The sequence below is a fragment of the Peromyscus californicus genome, unplaced genomic scaffold (assembly GCF_007827085.1).
Source record: "Peromyscus californicus insignis strain IS unplaced genomic scaffold, ASM782708v3 Scaffold_6__1_contigs__length_162567912, whole genome shotgun sequence".
Lineage (NCBI taxonomy): Eukaryota > Metazoa > Chordata > Mammalia > Rodentia > Cricetidae > Peromyscus > Peromyscus californicus.
The window spans coordinates 21,884,845-21,903,719 of NW_026294584.1; the positions used below are offsets into that span (position 1 = coordinate 21,884,845).

General features: G+C 47.9%; 1 protein-coding gene across 2 annotated transcripts; it reads right to left on the minus strand.

The window, feature by feature from the left end:
* Positions 1–4,386: 4,386 nt before the first annotated feature.
* Dlx5 (distal-less homeobox 5) lies at positions 4,387–8,705 on the minus strand. 2 transcript variants are annotated; one of them, XM_052721348.1, is made up of 3 exons: positions 8,153–8,701; positions 6,159–6,343; positions 4,387–5,097 (listed from the first exon to the last, which is right to left on the minus strand). In XM_052721348.1, the coding sequence occupies exons 1-3, from the start codon at positions 8,505–8,507 to the stop codon at positions 4,765–4,767; spliced, it is 873 nt and encodes a 290-aa protein (XP_052577308.1). In that variant the 5' UTR covers positions 8,508–8,701; the 3' UTR covers positions 4,387–4,764. The 2 variants fall into 2 exon arrangements, with proteins under 2 accessions (XP_052577308.1, XP_052577310.1); XM_052721350.1 differs by having other exon boundaries at positions 4,984–5,097; positions 6,159–6,261; positions 8,153–8,705.
* Between the last annotated feature and the right edge of the window lie 10,170 nt (positions 8,706–18,875).

Here is an 18,875-nt window from a genome sequence, read left to right on the forward strand (position 1 = left end):
GCAGACTGTGTATGGTGGATTCCACAGAGAATTGTTACTGAAGCCAGGAGTGTGTGTGTGTGTGTGTGTGTGTGTGTGTGTGTGTGTGTGTGTGTGCAGAATCAGGTCCTGAAGCCTCCCCCTCCCCCACTCCTGTGGTGAAAGGTCGCAATGTGTGGTATTTCACGGTTTTATATAAATCTTGGTTTAGGATGTGGAACAGACTCAATAATACATGTGCTCTTGGCAGAGAGATTCCGTCGGAACTCCATAAATCAGAAGTCAGTCAGTCCAAGCGAACAACAGCTCAGAAACATTCAATCGCTGTAAAAACCGGACTCTCCAGTGCTTTAAAGAGGGAATCGAGTAAATTCCCTGTTTCTATCTTTAAGGTTAGAACTCAAAGTATAAAGCGGGTTATCACATTACAGCGGGCAGCCCTAGGTGACTGAAACCGAAGGCTCCTGCACCCCTCCATCCAGTTTTCCTCGGGCAGTAGATACATTGTATACTTTCTGCCTTGCACCGCTAAGGAATCGAAAGCCTGTCAGAGGCAGAAGAGAACACCGGGGATGCAGGTCGCCGGTACAGGCTATGTAGAAAAGATTTAACCAATCCCACGTGTACCACCGCGATTCCGGCTATTTTCGAGGCCCAAATTTCCTCTGGACTGGGACTGGGTCTGCGGGCAACCTGGGAACAAGCGGAGGGAAGCCGGGAGCGGGGTGGGGGTGGGGGGACAGAAGCGAGCCGAAAAGCCCCCTCCCCAGCTCTGGGCAGTGGGAGCCTGCACCCAGCCAATGGGGTGGGGGTTGCTTGAGAGTGAGGCGCTAGGTGACCGCAGACTGATCCTCGAGGGTGGCGCGCTTCCCAGCTGTGTCTCCCAGCTACCGACCTCAGGGTGTGCCTTCCCCGAGGGCTGGAGAGCTCAAGGTTGGCGGGATCCCAGTGGCCAGTGGGAGGCGCTGGAACCAGGAGGTGGGGGAGGGGGCTGGGATGTGGGTGGCTGAGTAGTCCTAAAGGTCCCTCTTTGGGAACAACAGGAAGCGAGGAGCAGAGGGGGAGTGCAGAGCAGTTTCCAGCAGGCATCCAGGGCAATTCGGGCTGGGGAGCGCTAGATACTGAACTGTGTGGAGGTGGCAGGGAGCTCGAATGCACGGCCTAGGCGCGCTGTGGGTAATTCTGAACCGCACGGCCGGGACACCGCGAGCCACTGGGCGTCCGGTGCGATCAAAGGAGCCACGGGAGGCTAGCCGGCGCGCCTTGGGTTGTGGTATAAGGGGCGGGAGAGAGAGGGCTGTCCTTAGGCGGAGAGATGCTGCTCTGGCTGGTGTCTCTGGGAGGGGATGCGTGTACATCTTTGTGTGGGTCAAAGCTCTCCTATGCAAGGCCGGGCCCTGGGTGGATCCGAGTGGGAGTGGACTGACTCCCGGGTAGGTGCCCGACGCGAGGGAAAGAGCAAGCACGAGAGTGAGATCAAGGGCAGCGAGGTCTGCGGATTCTTCAGTGTGTGTGTGTCTCAGGCCCTGTGGCTCGGCACTGGAGCCGCCTGGCACCCACAGGAATGCAGCTTCCCTCGGATCCCCAGGCCGACTCTTGTCCCACAAGGAGGTGGCCGCCAGGAAAAAGGGCGAGAAAGGGAGTAGAAACCCGCCCAACCCAACCCTAGTCTCAAACAAAGGCCAATTTAGCTGATCTTCTACAGGAGGGCCCGGGAGGCGGGCAGGGCATCGAAAAGAAAAAAAAAAAATCACTCGAGCCCTGCCAACATACTCTGGGTCTCCTGGGCTTTACAGGAAAGTCTGAAAAAGGAAACTGAAAGTATTAGGTGGAGATGGGGGTCCACTGTAAAGAAAATTAATTCCGAAGCTTGCTTGATTCATCTTGGGGGTATTAGAGAACTATGCAAGTGAGGAACAGAATGGGCAGGCACCCACGACTCCTAGTTTGAAGTGCAGGGAGAGTGGGGTCTGCCAGGGCCAAAATATTGTGAGGAATGATGCGCGCCTGTTAGATACAGGGAGAAACAATGGAGAGCTTAAGAAGGTGGGAGGGAGGGCAAGAGAAAGAGATATTTTCAGACTTTGCTGAGGATCTGTTATTTTTACATCCTTGGGCGCAGGACTGCAGGGAGTTAAATTCCCCGGGGAGAATCCCCGTGGTGCCAGGAAAGCCCGTTGCGACTCACTTGCCAGAATATTTTTTGTTCACCGCTCCCCCAACCAAGCTTAAAAAAAAAAAGACGAGCAGGAGACCACTACTAGAGGAGCAAGGGGGCTTGCACAAGGGGTGGAATCCTGAAATCACCCCCCAACCCCCTCCCCGCCGCCCGCTGCTGCTGCCGCCGCGCTAGGCTTGGCCCCAAGCAAACTGGCTTTAGTGTCCTTAACAACTAGTAATGCCCTGGCTTGGGGTGAAGGGCAGTGATTAAAGAGCATCCCTCTTTTTCCCTGAGAAAGGCCCGGACCCGCCTTTCCCTCTGCTTGGCTGAGTCCGGGGGTCGGAGGTAGTGAAGAAACCACACACACCCCTATCCACCAGGAATGGGAGCAGGGAGATGACAGCCACCCTCTCCGAGTGTCAAAATGGAAAGAGCATGTTCCAAGCACATTTTTGACACTCTTGGGAAACCAGTGGGCGGGTAATATTGGGGGTGTGCAGTGGGTGCGCTGCCACTGCCAACCTTCCCAAACACACACCCTGAGGTGGGAACAGGACAGGTCCTGGAAATGGAGACCAAGCCTTCAGAAAGCTCCGGGCTTTTAGTATCATGGAAACTGCTTAAATCTTTGCAAGTAAAGAAAGAAAAGCAGAAAATAGACACCTTCATCTGTTTCCCCCATTTCACCCTGCCACTGCAGAAAACGAGATGGGTCTAGGGTCTCTCCTAACACCATCACCCACCCCAGGTGGAATGCAGTGAGGACAGGAAAGAGTTTTTGGAGATGCTCTCCTGTTTAGGCAGGGTTCAATTGCCCAGGCTGCCTGGATGTGGACCGCAGCCACCCCCAAGGCCCAAGGAGTTCCAAACTGGTGGACTTGGTGGAAAAAAGGAAAAGAAAGGGGGAGGGAGAAAAAATGGAGGTAGAAGTTTGGAGGGAAGGAAGGAAGAGATTGAGGAGACAGGCTGACTCTTTAAATGGCCCAAGGGCACAGAGCCTGCCTCTTTGGTTCTCACTGCTTGCTTGGCAGGGTCCTTTCTGAAATCCTCAGACGACAGGATGTAATTTTTTATGTTCTAATCCCCCCTCCCCAAGAGAGCTCCTTTGTTACATTTATTGCAACTGACTTCCTATCTGTGTAATATTTCCCATAAATCTAGTAATTTCCAACACTATATGTTCCTTTGGTGTCATAATGAAAAAGATTTAGGTGAACTGAAGGACAGCCAGCCACAAAGATGCCTCTAATTCAGGCCTGGGGGCATAGCTCTGGACCCAGGCTATAGCTCTGGGCACAGTCTAGATGTCTACGTGCAGAGGTGTAAGGAAAGGGCAAGTCAGGGGCCAGGTTGCTGCAACTCCTACATCCTTGCCTTAAAGATGGCTTCACAAAGAAATCGCAGTGAAGATCCCATTTCCTACAGTTTAGAATTAGCTCTGCTACTGTATTCTGTAAAAGCAGGGCAGAAGCTGCTCCTGAAAGAGCCACAAAGTACAGATGATAGTGAAAGACAATTATATTAAGAACATCATCTCACACGGAATGAAATCAACATAAGGCCTCGATTCCCCCCTCCCCCAGTTCCCTCTTCTTCTTTTTTTTTGGAAAAGGAATGCTCCCTACCCTGTATTCCTTGTTTGGCCTATCCTTAGGATATTTTCTTGCCTGAAAGAGCCTGACAAATTTCTAGTCATACACATTAGGACTCCAAGGCATAAGCTAGCACTTGCTGTGCCCCAACATTTCAGTTTTGAAAAATATAGTAGGAATGAAAGCAGATTTCCTTTTCCTTTCTCATCTTGGGATGCTCATTTTCAAAAGGATCATAATTTGTCTAATTGCAATACATACGTTGATGGAGGAAGTGATTCCCCATCAGAATCACTTTGAACTTAGAATTCCAGGTTATTGAGGGATTTCTGTTGCCTTCTTACTCACATACAAGGTAGTAGAAATGTATTTAGATTTCAATATTCCTTTCTATCCGAAACAATTGGAGTTATGTTTAATATCATTTAAATGGTTTTGCGGTTAGGAAAAAAAACACCCTAAACATGACAGTACTATAAACAGACCACATGTGCAGACAGATACATAGACCACAGCGTCCAGCACAAACACCTTTCTACCCCATGCAGCTCCTGACTTCTGCTTTGCATTGCTGGATTTCTGAAAAATTTGTCTGCTTTTAATCACCTGCACAGAACCTCACTAGCCAGTTATCGGGGGGCCAAAGAGGAACAGTTTTCATGGTCGAAATAATTTTATTTATCCAGAATATACAGTTTAATTCCTCTATCTACACTTATTTACACGGTTAAAATAACATTGAAAAACGTCTTTTGAAAAGTTGAGGTCATAGATTTCAAGGCACCATTGATAGTGTCCACAGTTGCGCAAAAAAAAAAAAAAAGTTTTTTTTTCCGTAAAAAAAGGGGAGGGGGTCCTTTGAAATGCAATAACTTACATGCAAAAAAAAAAAAAAAGCTTTACACATGAACTTTTTTGTTGTTGTTTCCATTTTCCAAACATCCCCGTATGAATTCCTTTCTTTCTGATTTCTAAAACAGCAAAACACTGTAGTCCCAAAACTGAGCAAGAAAGACAGAACAAGCAGCCCATCTAATAGAGCGTCCCGGAGGCCAGGGCCAGCGGGTGCTGCAAGGAGCCCGGCGGCGGCGGCAGGTGGGAATTGATTGAGCTGGCTGCGCTTGGGTACCAGGAAGCCGAGTTCTCCAAGTAGCTGGACGCGGGGGACTGGTTGGAGGTCGGAGGGTGGGCATGAGGGTGGTGGCTGAGAGAGCGGGATGAGCCCTGGGGCTCCCACACCGCTGGTGACTGTGGCGAGTTACACGCCATAGGGTCGCTGGAGCTGGGACTGTGCTCCGGGGGCATCTCCCCGTTTTTCATGATCTTCTTGATCTTGGATCTTTTGTTCTGAAACCAGATTTTCACCTGGGTGGGGGAACAAAGGCACACGTTACCGGGACACTCAGAGGTTGCCCGCGCCTTTCCCTGGGCAGTGAGTGAAGGCTCTTCTGGCCCCTAGACTACACCCAGTCCCGGTATCTCCCAGCAGCTGTCCACCTACTGCCAAGATGTGCAACCTCACTCTGTGCAAGGAGTGGGGCCCACAGAGGAAGCCCTGGCCTTCTCAGGCAGCACCCGGCTTCAGCTAGGGTGAGACCCCCAAGGCTTTGTCTTTTATTATCTCTGGATCTGAGCGCTCGTGTGGGCCTGTGCACCAGTGCACCGGCTAAGAGTACTCAAAGGCTAGAGCCCCAGGGGGTGGGGGGGTTGGAGGGTAGAAGGGGCGTGGGCCAGACTGAAGGCTCAGTGTGCCAAGGGAAAGGAGCGACTTCCCAATCTCTTGCGGGACTCCCTTCACTCCCCTCGGCACTGGGAGGCCAGACTCTGCCTGAAGCTCTGGGCGGCGACTTGAGCATTCTTTATTCTAGGCCCCAGCCAGTTGGAGTGGGAGGGAAAAGAAGGGGACAATCCAGGAGGGTTTCCTCGTACAACAGCGCCCCCCGCCCCCACCTCGCGACCCTCAGGCTGCTGCGGCTTCCAGCTGCCCCAGGGGTAGGACACGATCCGGACACGACGACCCAGGCCTTTACATGGCCGGAGACTACAGCCAGGCCACTGTGCCTGGAAGCTTCTCATTGTGAAGAGACCCAGACATTTCTTCAGAACGCGCGAGAGATTCCCCGCCCCCACAAATACCCCTACCCTTGTTTTCACTCTGGAACGTTGGTCCCCAGCCCTCGGTGGCTAAAGGGGTGGGGGCGGGCAACTCGGGACAAACGACGAATCCCGCGCCCACCGCCACGTGTCGTTAACAGGCCTGGCTCGTGGAGGGAAGGATGCAAGGGCTAGTGTCTGTCTATCGGTGTCTGTCTGTCTGTGTCTGCAGAGTTCTAGGGTATCGGCTCCAGCCAGTCGGGACCGAACCACGCGGCCCAGCCCGGCTTGCAGGCCAGGCGGGGCCGGTACCCGGCGGCGGCCGGATTTACCTGTGTTTGCGTCAGTCCCAAAGAGGCAGCCAACTCGGCGCGTTCTGGCAGGGCGAGGTACTGAGTCTTCTGAAACCTTCTCTGTAACGCGGCCAGCTGAAAGCTGGAATAAATAGTCCTGGGTTTACGAACTTTCTTTGGTTTACCGTTCACCATCCTCACCTCTGGCTCCGCCACTTCTTTCTCTAAACAATCAAAACAGACGCGGTTAGAGCTTCTGGGCAGACAACAGGCTCTTTTGCACCGGTCCTCCAATCACTGGGGTTTTGCTTATTTTGAAGTATGCAGTCTTCTCTCTCTTTCCCAATATCACCACCTTGACTTTTCAAACCTCAATGAAACCGGTCCCTTCCCCAAATCATACATTAGAAGAGCCGGCCAGTACCCGGCTTAATGGCTCCTGCGTGCCGTGGGGCACCTCGCACACAGTCAGCTGCTCCTTCGTTTTAGGGATGCTTACTTCTCTCAGACATCCCCACCCCACCCCATCCCCCGCATTCACCCTGGGCTCCCCCGGCGTTTCTGGGACGTGAATACCCACTCCATTCCCAGGGCGTCAAGTGAGGAGGCCCTGGGCCGTGACCCCGCTTCTGTCGGCGTCTGTTCGGGCGCCCGCAGAAGCTAGACGCTTGGGCAGGGAAGACGCTAGCCAAGGTCTCCAAAGTTCAAAGACCAACAAGCAAACTATGTTCCTTCACTACAGCGGCAAGCGGTCGGTCGGGGCCGCGGCAGACAGAGAGTCGATTATGCAGCCCCCATAATCTCACTGCAGATCTGCGAGGCACGGATGTGTCTGGTTTCTTTTACAAATAGACTTAATATGTTCTTGGCCAAAAAAAAAAAAAAAAAAAAAAAATCTTCCCCTTATGCACGAATACAGAGACAGGGACAGGAACAGACTCAAAGTTCAATCAGAGATGCTTTGAAAAGGAATCTGTCGGGAAGATATTTTCGTAGTAAAGGGGAGAGAGCCGGGAAGAATTCTCACTGTTATAAATGTACACCGCTGGAGGGGGGCGTCTCTGAACCAGTGTTTTGCAAACATGCCTCTCGGCCACATGGCCCCTTCCCCCCCAAAGTTCTAGGAGCTGAAAGGAGTGGGAGAGCCTGTGTGTGTGAAGCGGCTGCCAGAGGAAGGGTGGAGGATGAGGGCTGTGGTCTCCACTCTGCTGGAGTAGGGGATGCTAATATTAGCAGGCTTATTAATGTGTTGGTGAGGAGAGATCAAAATCGACCAGTCAAACTTCTCCTCCGAGACTTCACGCCTCTCATTTACCGCCCAAGCTCACTACCCCACTGTAACTCTGAGCAAGTTTCAAGGTGGACGGAAAAAAGGAGGCGGTGAGGAAGGAGGAGGCAGACAAATTCTAGGCACCTAAAGACAGAGTGAGGGGGAAAAAATCCCTCTAACAACGTGACCTCTCAGCAACCCTCCGCTATTTTAAATGGCTTTTTTGTGTTTGGAAATGCCTTGGATAAACCGCAAAATTCCCTGCTCACTCTTCTCTGTCAGGCTGCAGCCCTCCGGCCCTTAGGCCACCCGGTGAGCTGCAGGCACCCGCACAGCGAGGCCTCGGGGCGCTTCTCAGGCTAATCCACACTAGATCTCACCAACTCAGCACGCTCACCCAGAATTCTAACTAACTTTCCCTTTATTACGCAAACACCACTGGGGCTGCTTGATCTCCCCCCCCCCCACTCCAACCCCCCTTAGCCTCTTTCCAGCCTAGCTGGCTTTCAGGCTAGGCAAGTTAGGAATCCAGCTAAGGAGGAACCCCCCGAGGGGCGCCGGAGGGAAAACACCCGACGAAACCTCCCCGAGGTTCCTCCACCGAAAACCCCCAAATTGCCTGGTGAAATGCTCTCCTGTTTGCAGTTCCGGGCCCCCACTCCCTTCTAGGGCTGTGGACAGCGTGGCCCTCATCTACCACCCCACCTCACGCCCGCCGGGTGACGATGCCCTGGGTACCTGCCTCCCGCCTCCGCGTGCCTACCTGGCTGGCTGGTGGCACTCGGGACGCGGTTGTAGGCGCCACCGTACTGGTGGTAGGGGCTGGCGTAGCTGTAGTCGGCGTAAGCCTTGGCCGGGTAGCCGGCTGCGGAGCCGTTCACGCCGTGGTACTGGTACTGGTAGGGGTTGAGCGCTTTGCCGTAGGAAGCAGAGGTAGGAGAGCAGTAGCCGTGCGGGGCGGCCCCCGCGGGACTGTAGTAGTCAGAATCGGTGGCCGACGACTCGGGCAAAGTTGGCGATTCCTGAGACGGATGGTGCATGGCGGCAGACGTCGGGAACGGAGCTTGGAAGTCGCCGGATCGGATGCTGGGGACTCTTCTGTCAAACACTCCTGTCATAGCTCCCGAGCGGTGGCTGTCCTGCTGCTGCGGCGGCCGCTGCTGCCTGAATTGGCTGTGGAGCTGCTCTGGTCTAAGCAGACATGGCTGTGGGAGCGAGGGAGGAGGAGGAGGAAGAGGAGGAGGCGGCGGCGGGGAGGAGGAGGCTGGGAGTCGTGGAGGCTCTGTCTCCCGCAGGCTGACTGCTGGCTGAGGCGCAGCACAGCCTTGGTTAAATCCTTAATTGCGCGCTTACGCACAGCGGGGTGGATCGGGTTCCATTGGCCAGGGCCTCCGGAGCAGAGCAACACCCTAACTCGTCCAACTAGTTTTAGCACAACAAAGCATTGCTTAAAAAAAAGAGAAGGGGGGGGGGGATACAGGGATTGTGTGTGTGTGTGTGTGTGTGTGTGTGTGTGTGTGTGTGTGTGTGTGTGAGAGAGAGAGAGAGAGAGAGAGAGAGAGAGAGAGAGAGAGAGAGAGAGGAGACAGAGACAGAGAGAGACAGAGACAGAGAGAGACAGAGAGACAGACATAGAGACACAGAGACACAGAGAGAGACAGAAAGAGAGAGAGACACACACACACACAGAGGGACTATACATGTTGTTGCCTGTTGTGAGGGTCTCAGTCGATCTGTTTTTAGTGAATAACAAAGAAAACCCAAGAAGCCCCAGGACCCAGCTCTGTGCTGTTTGAAGACAATGTGTTCCAATGAGCAGTCTCAAAAGCACACGTTTAGATGATGAGGTCCATGTTGCTCTTTTCTTGCTCCACACCTACCTGTCTCTCTCCCCCTCCACCAAAGGAGACTGTACAACTGAACACTGTTATGGGAATGGGTGTCAAAGAGAAAGAGGAGTGTTGGATGAAGATGGGAATAAATGGAGACCAGTATTGTTTTAGTGGGATGTTGGGAAGCAAGTTGTGACTAAATTGCGTTGAAAACTTGTAAATTGGAAGACAGATTGACGCATAGCAAGCACTTTTGCAGAAGAATATTTCTCAGGACTCCACAGAGATGCTCAAGAGTGCATATGTCCATTTAGCTGTCACTGGCAGAGTTCCTGCAACTGAAGTCTTCGCAAAGACTGTTAAAAACCAATGTCTTATTCCTGAATAACTTGACATTGCCTAACCCCTCCTAGCTTGCTTTCCAGAAGAGCTGAGCAGCCCTGCTTTTGCTCAGTATCCTCATCTACTTGGAAACTTCTAAACGAAGTGTGTCTCCGTTCAGTAGCCAGATTGATGCAAAAGTGAATTGGTTCAGCTATGTGACTATAGTGCCTCCAGACCAAATGGGAATACGAAGACCAGAAAGTGGACAGGGAACAAAGTCCTCTTAGGAGGTGGGATTATGTCCACTGATGACCTTCTCCTGGTTCTATTGCCTACATACACTCCATATGCCTCTCAATTCCCTAGTTTGGGTTCCTGTATACTTCCCTTTATTTCTTGCCCACTGAACATCGTAGTTTATATAGAGAGGGAGACAGGGCTTAAGATGCACACATGTGGCACAGGCCACCAAAAGAAGTTCATTTTATCGTCATGTGCTTTTACTCTGGTTTTCATTGAGTGGGGGCTTAGGAAATGTATCATAATTCTCACTCATGCCCCACTTCCACTTCCCTCAAAAACGCAACTCCAGGGGTTGTATCCTGTTTTGGGCCTCCTTTTGTTCTTTTCTGGGGGGGGGGGTCCATGGCCAGGAACCTGAATATTAAGGGGGGGTCTTCTGGCCAGAGAAAGAAGTAAAAGTTTGCCTGAGTTTTGTCTAATGTTACTTTATTCTTTTTTTTTTTAATTTATTTATTTATTACGTATACAGAAGAGGGCACCAGATCTCATTACAGATGGTTGTGAGCCACCATGTGGTTGCTGGGAATTGAACTCAGGACCCCTGGAAGTGCAGTCAGTGCTCTTAACCTCTTAGCCATCTCTCCAGCCCCGTTACTTTATTCTTATTGTGGCTGCAGAGCTACCAGGGCCTCAAACCCTCTGTCAGAGAACTGGAAGAAGGATAGCAGTCCCTCTCTGGAATCTGGAGTTCCAATTGGAAGCAGCAACATATGCATCACCTCCCAGTCATTGCCCTCCTGGGCCCCCGAAAACCACAGCTACTGTCGCTTTTCCTTGGCTGGACAACTTCAGCTTTCGTGAACTCGAGGGAACTAGTGTTAAGTAGGGCCACTCCCCTTCCTTCATTATGAGTCAGTCCCTGTTTGCAGCCTTGGTGTCCCTGGATTTCCCTTCTGACACAGATGTGAGGGGTCAACAAATGCCTGCTGTCCCTTGGTCCTGATACCATGCAGTTAATTTTTATGCTGTTGTCCAGGTTCTAGATTTAGCCTGTGAGTGTCTTCAAGGAGGCAAAGACACTGCTGACCTTGTTGGATGTGATCTTGGCCTGCTTTGGAGATGCTCACCTAGCCCATGGAGTCACCTTAGACACATGGAGCCTAATTGCACAAATCTCTCTTCCAAATCAATGCCTGGGGCTGATCGAAGTGTTTACAGGTAAAGAAAAATGGTGCGGAGAGATGGGTGGTCCCTCACTGCTACCAATTCTGTTGAATAGGGATTTAATGTAATAACCAGGAGGGAAATAAGGTCATGATGGTCTTCATCAACAGGCTGAGTCTAGCAGGGCTCTCACAGCTTCCTGAGAAGGCAACATCTCATGAGACTGGTACTGGATACTGCAGACAAGCTTCAGGATCTGGTTGAAGGCAAAGTTATAGTGGTAAGATAATTCTAGACCTTGCTAAAATTCATGTGCTGCCTCCTCTTTTCAGTGAAGATATATATTCATACACACACACACACACACACACACACACACACACACACACACACACACGTCCATGTTTTTATAAACATCAAAAAAAGATCAAGGGTTGATAAAATGACGCAATATCTTTACAGATAACCTGAGGTACTGAAACATTGGCCTTGATGCAGATGTGAATCCCTTGTATCAAGTCCGGTTCAGGGTGAAATCACCAAGTTTTGGTGCCTCTTTGAAATTCTTGACTGCTTTTCTGAGTTGAGCTCCGTTTGTTCCCTTACCACCTTTTCTTAAATGCAGCCAAGAGAGGGTCACTGTGGACAGCCTGGAGTCTGCTCACAATTTCATTTCCCTGGTACACTCTTGTGGTCTGTGCGCTGTCGGCCCCATCTGCGAGTCTGGTCAGTGCTTTGGACACATACTCTGGAGGGTATTCGCCGACGGGGTCATAATTTTTGCTGGTGCTGTGGAGGCGGTTCTGACACCAAGACCTCAAGCTTTGTACTAAGGCCAGTGATGGGACACTTACTGCTTTTCAAATCCCAACTGACCCGACAGCGGAGAAACAATCCCATGGCACCAAACTCCTCCAGGACGCGCTCCCCGCTGAGACACGAGGGAGCATGTAATTTCATCTTTGGGTAGCTGAAATTTGCAAAGGATATGTGGTGGCGTTGGAGGGGGAGACCCTAAAGAAGTACAAGCCTTTACCACGAGCGCCACCCAGTGTCCTCCAGGAATAGTGTGCGCACACGCACACAAAACTTCCCCAGCTTAGAGGCTTGTCAGGCTGGTCCTGCCCACTACCTGGTGGTCGTGCTTTGTCTCAACTTTCAATAAACCCCTTTCTCCAGACCACGTTCTTTTCTTTCTTTTCCTTCCTACAGATCCGTGCTTTTCTTCTCCCATTCCAGGGTAGTACCTTTCTTGTTTGTTTGTTTGGGGCGGGAGGGGGGTCTGCTCTCCATCTTTCAGTTCTCATGTGCATGACTGACAGTTATCTTCCCAGCTGGGGTGATTGGAAGACTTTGAGGGCCACCTTCTTTCCTAGAGAATCTGAGGAAGCACTCCCCCTTTTCATCCAAATGAGGGACCAGGCAGGCTTCTGGTCCTTCACTATTCTAAAGAAGAGAAGACGGGTGTGTCACTCTGAATCTGCTGGTAAATGTGTTATGGAAGGTATGGGGGAGGGTGAGTCATTTTATTTATTCACCTATTTAGATACAGGACCTCATATATCCCAGGCTGGCCTTGAACTTGCCATGTAGTGAAAGATACTGTGGCACTGGTGATCTAACTCAGGGCTTCTGCTTGCCTACTCTACCAGCTGAGCTAAACTAACCCCGTCCCCCGTAATAAATGAAGGTTAGATAAACTTAATAATAAATAAAGATGAGATAAATTTAATAGCCACATGAACTCCTTTTCCTTTCTGTCCCATCTGGAAATCTCTTTAAATGGGAATAGAGCATCCCTCATTTTGGAAATGAGACTCACTGTAATGCACATAAAAATATCTAAAGTTTTGTTTTTACACAGAATTCAGATGCACACAATTCAAGTAGATAAAGGACTGCATAATATATGCTGATGTTTCATATGCACACTTAATATAAGCAAGACTGTCTTGGGCTCGAATACATATCAGGCGCATGTCTGTCTTTAAAAGTCTTGTTCTTTGGCTAATATTTACTTATTTGCAGTATTTCACCCATTGCTTTCTTTATTTGTCCAATGAAAAGTGCTAGCAAGGAAGTTCTCTGTCATGTCTTTACTGATCATGATTCATTGAGGGCATTTTTGTTTGTTTGTTCTTTCAAGACAGGGTTTATCTTTGTAGCCCTGGCTGTCTTGGAACTCACTCTGTAGATCAGGCTAGCCCCAAACTCAGAGATCTGCCTGCCTCTGCCTCCCAAGTGCTGGAAGTAAAGGCATGCACTACAGTGCCCAATCATGGGCATTTTATTTAATTTTCCACAGATCTCAAATATGAGACTGGTTAAGTCATGTTCTGTAGCTGGAATTTTCTCCAGTCCTGCCTGGCCCACAGTCAGGACAAATCTCTCTCACCCACCAGTCCCGCAGCAGCTTAGACCCAACCAAGTAAACACACAGAGGCTTATATTCCTTACAAACTGTATGGCCACAACAGGCTTCTTGTTATCTAGTTCTTATATCTTAAATTAACCCATTTCTATAAATCTATACCTTGCCACATGGCTTGTGGCTTACTAGTATCTTACATGTTGGTAATCATGGTGGCGGCTGGCAGCATCTCTCTGACTCAGCCTTCCTGTTCCCAGAATTCTCTTCTCTCCTTGTCCCACTTATACTTCCTGCCTGGCTACTGACCAATCAGCACTTTATTTATACAGAACAATATCCATAGCACTTCCCCTTTTCTTTTTTTTCAAAAAGGAAGGTTTTAACTTTCACATAGTAAAATTACACATAACAAAACAGTTATCAAGCAAGAATTACAGTTATAATATCTAGTCTATTTATAATATCTAGTCTATTTGTATTTGGCAAAATTAAAGAAGATATCCTATCTATCTTTTATTTGTGAGTCTAAGGTTTTATGGTATTTATTGCTTGTATATATGGTAGATAGTTATTGTATTTTTGTATATAGTTTTCTTATATTAGTTATAACTTTTTTCCTTTTTTCTTTTTATTAAAATAGAAAGGGGAAAATATGGTGATATTTCATTTGTATTGAAATGTGATTTTATTTGTATGTTAATAAATGAAGTTGCCTGGGGGTCAGAGCTAATAGCAAGCCATAGCAGAAGCCGGGCTGTGGTGGCGCACACCTTTAATCCAGATCACATGACAGGCAGATCTTTGTGAGTTTAAGGATACAGCCCGCATGGAGACACGCACCTTTAATCTCAATACCAACCATAGAGACCTAGAGGCCTGTACAGACAGGCAGTGACGAAGAGGTCATGTGGTTGGGTTTACAACGAATAAGAAGGCAGAACAGAAAGTCAATAAAAGGACAGACACACAGAAAGTAGGTCTCTTTCTGAGGGGAAGGACGGCAGAGGCAGGAAGGGTAAGCTCAGGTCTCAGCTACTGCTCTGACCTCTTGGGCTTTTAACTCTGCATTTGGCTCTGTGTATCTTATTTAATAAGACTGTTACATCTACAATGTTCTGTAAAAGTACATCTGAGTAACTATTTTATTTTCAGTAACACTACATTTATCTTTGAAATAGAGCACTATGATTATTTAATAACCTAGTAAGTCATTAAAGCAATAGCTCTAACACATTTTATGTGATGGCTGCCTGGAAAACAGCTCCATGGATTGGCATGGTTAGATAAGAGCAGTGACTGCAAACTCAGCAAGGGCTCTTCACCATCCTTCAAGTGGCTGGTCATTTGCTGTGGCAATGCAAGTGAATGGGGTGTGTCACCTGCCCTGGTCAAAAATGGCTTTCAGAGATGGATCTTCTGAGTTAGCAAAACTATTTAATTCCCTATTTAGGATCAAGGTTTTTCTGTATGTTTAGGAAGTTTAGCCCAAGTTAATGTGTTTGGAAGCCTGTATGAACTGACAATGAACTCACCCTGGGAGGGATATGAGGAGAAAAGAAGGGAGGAGGCAGTAGGAAAACAAAAGGAAAAATTCTTCGTGTGTGCGAGTTACTTGCAACACCCCCTTACCTTTGCTAAAGAAAAAAAAATAGTCTGGAGTTAGAGATCACCTCCAACAAAATAACCTCAAAGGGCTTAATATTAGGTAATTATGTAAATATTCTGAATAAAAAAATCCCCAGAGGCAAAAACTGTTTTCCACTTAATTCTAACCTAATAAGATTTTCTGTTTATTTCAAATGATAGTATGTATCATGGAGCTATACATATTTTGTTTTTATAATTAAGACATGCAAGTGTGTTTATTCATTTAGCTAAAACATAACTATTTAGGAAAATGCATCAAGTGTCCTCTCAAATCTATTCTGTATGAGATGGATTTGACACAGCACAGCTGAAAGCACTTCAAGCTTATCTAAGCAGGAAGTAAACGGGTTTCCACTAGTCTACGTCTTTGCAAACCAAAATTGAGGCACATTCCTCATCCTAAGCTCAGAAGATGATCTTCTTGAAAGGAAAGTTTGGCTGTGATACTACTTATATAACATTTATTATTCTTAAGTCTATATAAACATTCCAATTAAAAATGTTCCTTGTAACACTCTGGAAAGCAGGCCCTGCACCTTGCCTGGGCAGCACAATAGAGCTAACCCTGGTGGCAGAGGTGTGAGTGAGCTAGCCCCGAAGTTGTGAGTGTGGGAGAGCTGTCCCCACTACTCATGTGTCTTGTGGCAGTGTGGGCAGGGGTGAGATACCCATCCCCATCAATGCCTGAGGCAGGTGGGAGTGCTGCCCTGAGGTCACAAGAGCAGGAGAGCTGTCCCTGCCCCTCATCAGTAGCAGCACTCAGGAGAGTGGTCCTTACACCTTGCCTGGGCAACATAGTAGAGCTGGTCCTGAAGGTGTAGGTGTGGGAGAAATGACCTTGAGCACGTGAAAGCCAGCGAACAGGCTCCATGCCTTGCTCATCACTGCAAGGGGTGAACTAGTCAGGGCAATGCTGGAGAGCTCACTCTGGTGGCGAAGACAGGGGAGAGTGGGCAGGCTGACCAACCCTGCAACTACCCAAGCCCAGAACCCCAATATCCTCCCCATTTGTGATCTACTGGAGCAAGGGGTGGGGTGGGGTTGTCAGTCCGGGGCTGTAGGATCCCCAAGACACAGAGCAGTCACTGGATGTCCAAGATGAGTCCCGGTGGTGAGTCCATGGTATAGCAGAGACCAAGGGCCTCGAACCAGACCAGTGATTCTTTTCAATAAACGTCTGCATGTAAAAATATATAGATAGAGGAGTTTACTGCATGACTCACCGTGTCACACTGCAGCTTCCGTGATGAGATTTTTTCCTTCTTCCTTTCTCTCTCCTCTTTTTTCCTTTTTTTCCCTTAAATTTTATTTTGTTTGGAGAGAGGGGAGGGAGACGGGTGGGATGGGAGGCATGATGTGAAAGACACAAAGAGTAAATAAACAAAAAATTTGATTTTTAAAAATGCTCCTTGTAGCTGGGTAGTGGTGGCGCCTGCCTTTAATCCTAGGCAGAGGCAGGCAGATCTCTGTGAGTTCGAGGTCAGCCTGGTCTACAGAGTAAGTTCTAGGACAGGCTCCAAAGCTACGGAGAAACCCTGTCTTTAAAACAAACAAACAAACATACAAACAAACAAACAAACAAACAAACAAAATATCTCCTGTACAGTTGAGGAGACAGGAACTGTCAAATGGGAATTCAGTAGCACTAGTAGCATACCAATTCCAAGATTAATTTAGAATTTTAAAATTCACGGGCTAGGTAAATAACTTGCTAAAGTGCTGCCATGCATGAATGAGAAACTGAGTTCAGATCCTGAGCACTCACTTAAAGGCTGAGAAGGGCATCATGAGCCTATGAACCCGGTGCTGGGGAGGCAGAGACAGGCAGATCTCAAGGGCTTGTTGGCCAACTAATCTGATCAAATCACAAGTTCCAGGTTCATTTAGCAACTCTGTCCAAAACAAAACAATAACAACAGAAGCAAGGTGAAGAGGTAAATGAAGCTGACACTCAGTATTAACCTGTGGCTTCCTCGCATGTACACACTCACATACACACACAAATACATATATGTCATAAGACACACATGCACACACACAAGAACTCATTGATTTGAGGCCTCTCTGTATTTTATGATATGACAACACTATGCAAAGATGTAGGAAACTATTTCTAAAGTCAAATGCATTCAGAGTATTCAAACATTGTGAGCCAAGCTTGCAGAGCAAGGAAGGGCACAAAGGCAGATGGTATAATTTTATGGAACTTTATTGCACTTAATTATATCATTTTAATAGACTAAAACAAACAAAAAAACACAAAACCTTTTTCTACAGCTGTGTTTATTGCCTTATACCTTTTATAAAGAAAAAATAACTTTAAACAGGCAACCGCAGTCTGAGATAAGAGGTCCTCCTGCTGTGCCACACAGCATAATCAGGGAAAGGCACAGTGCCCACCTGGACTCACAACCCTCTGTGTTCCTGCAGAAGAAAATGAAGGCAACAGAAAAGAAAAGCCAATCGCTTTCCCAAGCGCAGCTGACACTAAAGTGGAGTCTCTTTTGAAAGCTGTGAGCAGGAAGGATGGCTGACTTGCTGCCAGAATCTTCTAATGGCACTTGACTTAGTGAGTCGACTCTCTGATTTTGCATATTTTACATCCTTAGAGTCAACCAACCTCCTACTGGACGTATTTCTGAAGAGAAAGTACGTGTGATGAAGATCTAAGACTTTTTTTTTCTTGTCATTATTCTATAGATGTAGCATGTATGCTGTATTAGTTAGAGGGATTGAGAGAGGGTGTAGGTAGGTTATGTGCAAATATCATGAGATTTTGTATAATGATATTGAGCTTGCATGGAGGCTGGGCACAGTTAAAACCAATCCCTGGTAGACAGAGAAATGATCATTGAGTCATGGGAAGGCACATAATCAAAATTCACTTTTTCAACATTAAAGTTTTAATAACTTTCACCCCATTGTATCAGGAGAGTGGGGTCTTAATGCATGCTGATTCTTAAGTTCTGATGTATAATTGTGTGTACCCCATGGGTTTGTGTATTAGAAAACCCACCCTCTTTGGTGTGTGCATTTCAATCAACTACCAAGAAAATCAAGGAACACTTAGAAATAGTTGTAAATTTTCAAGTAGGTAACTTACTGTGCTGTACACACATTAGTTCAAAATGGGATTTAAAGATGTCTGGATTTTTTTTTATTACAAGTTTCAGGAATTCTTGGAGCCACAGCTGGAAAGATACTTATGAAACTCCTGAATTTCAGATAGCAACAGAATACATGTAGACATCACACTAAACCTTAGGAGAAAATTTGAAAGCATATGTAGATCCACAAATCAAATAAGCAAATGACAGACATGAGCTAGAATGCTGTGTTCACATTTGGAAGAAAAGGATATATTATTGAGTTGGTCCTTTTCCCTAAATTTCCCATTACCTTCTTTGTTATTTGAGTGCTTTGGGGTGTACTATTTTAATGTCCCCCCAAGTACTTGTCATTTGAGAATTCCAGACACTCTTTTCTCTGCATCATATTATGAATAACTGTGCTAAGATGGCTGTCAATTGACCTGCATGGTAAACCTGGAGAGAGGAGGGGACTTTAAATTTGTTCTGTTTTGTTTTTCAAACTAGAGTTTTCCTGTGCAGCCCTGGTTGTCCTAGAACTCACTCTGTAGACTAGGCTGGCCCTGAACTGAGAGATCCATCTGCCTTTGCCTCCCAAGTGCTGTGATTAAAGGCATGCACCACCATCACCCTGTAGGGCTCTAACTGTGTGTTGTGAACTTTATTGCCAGTATTCAAGAGAATGGTGCTCCCTAAGCACCCCACCCTTCTTCTGTGGGTCTGGAATGCAAACTGTGAGGGAGATGCTCAGTGTTGATGCCTGAGATGGGACAGGGCTGCTCAGCAGCTGAGGGCTTCTCTCTTGCTCTCATGTCC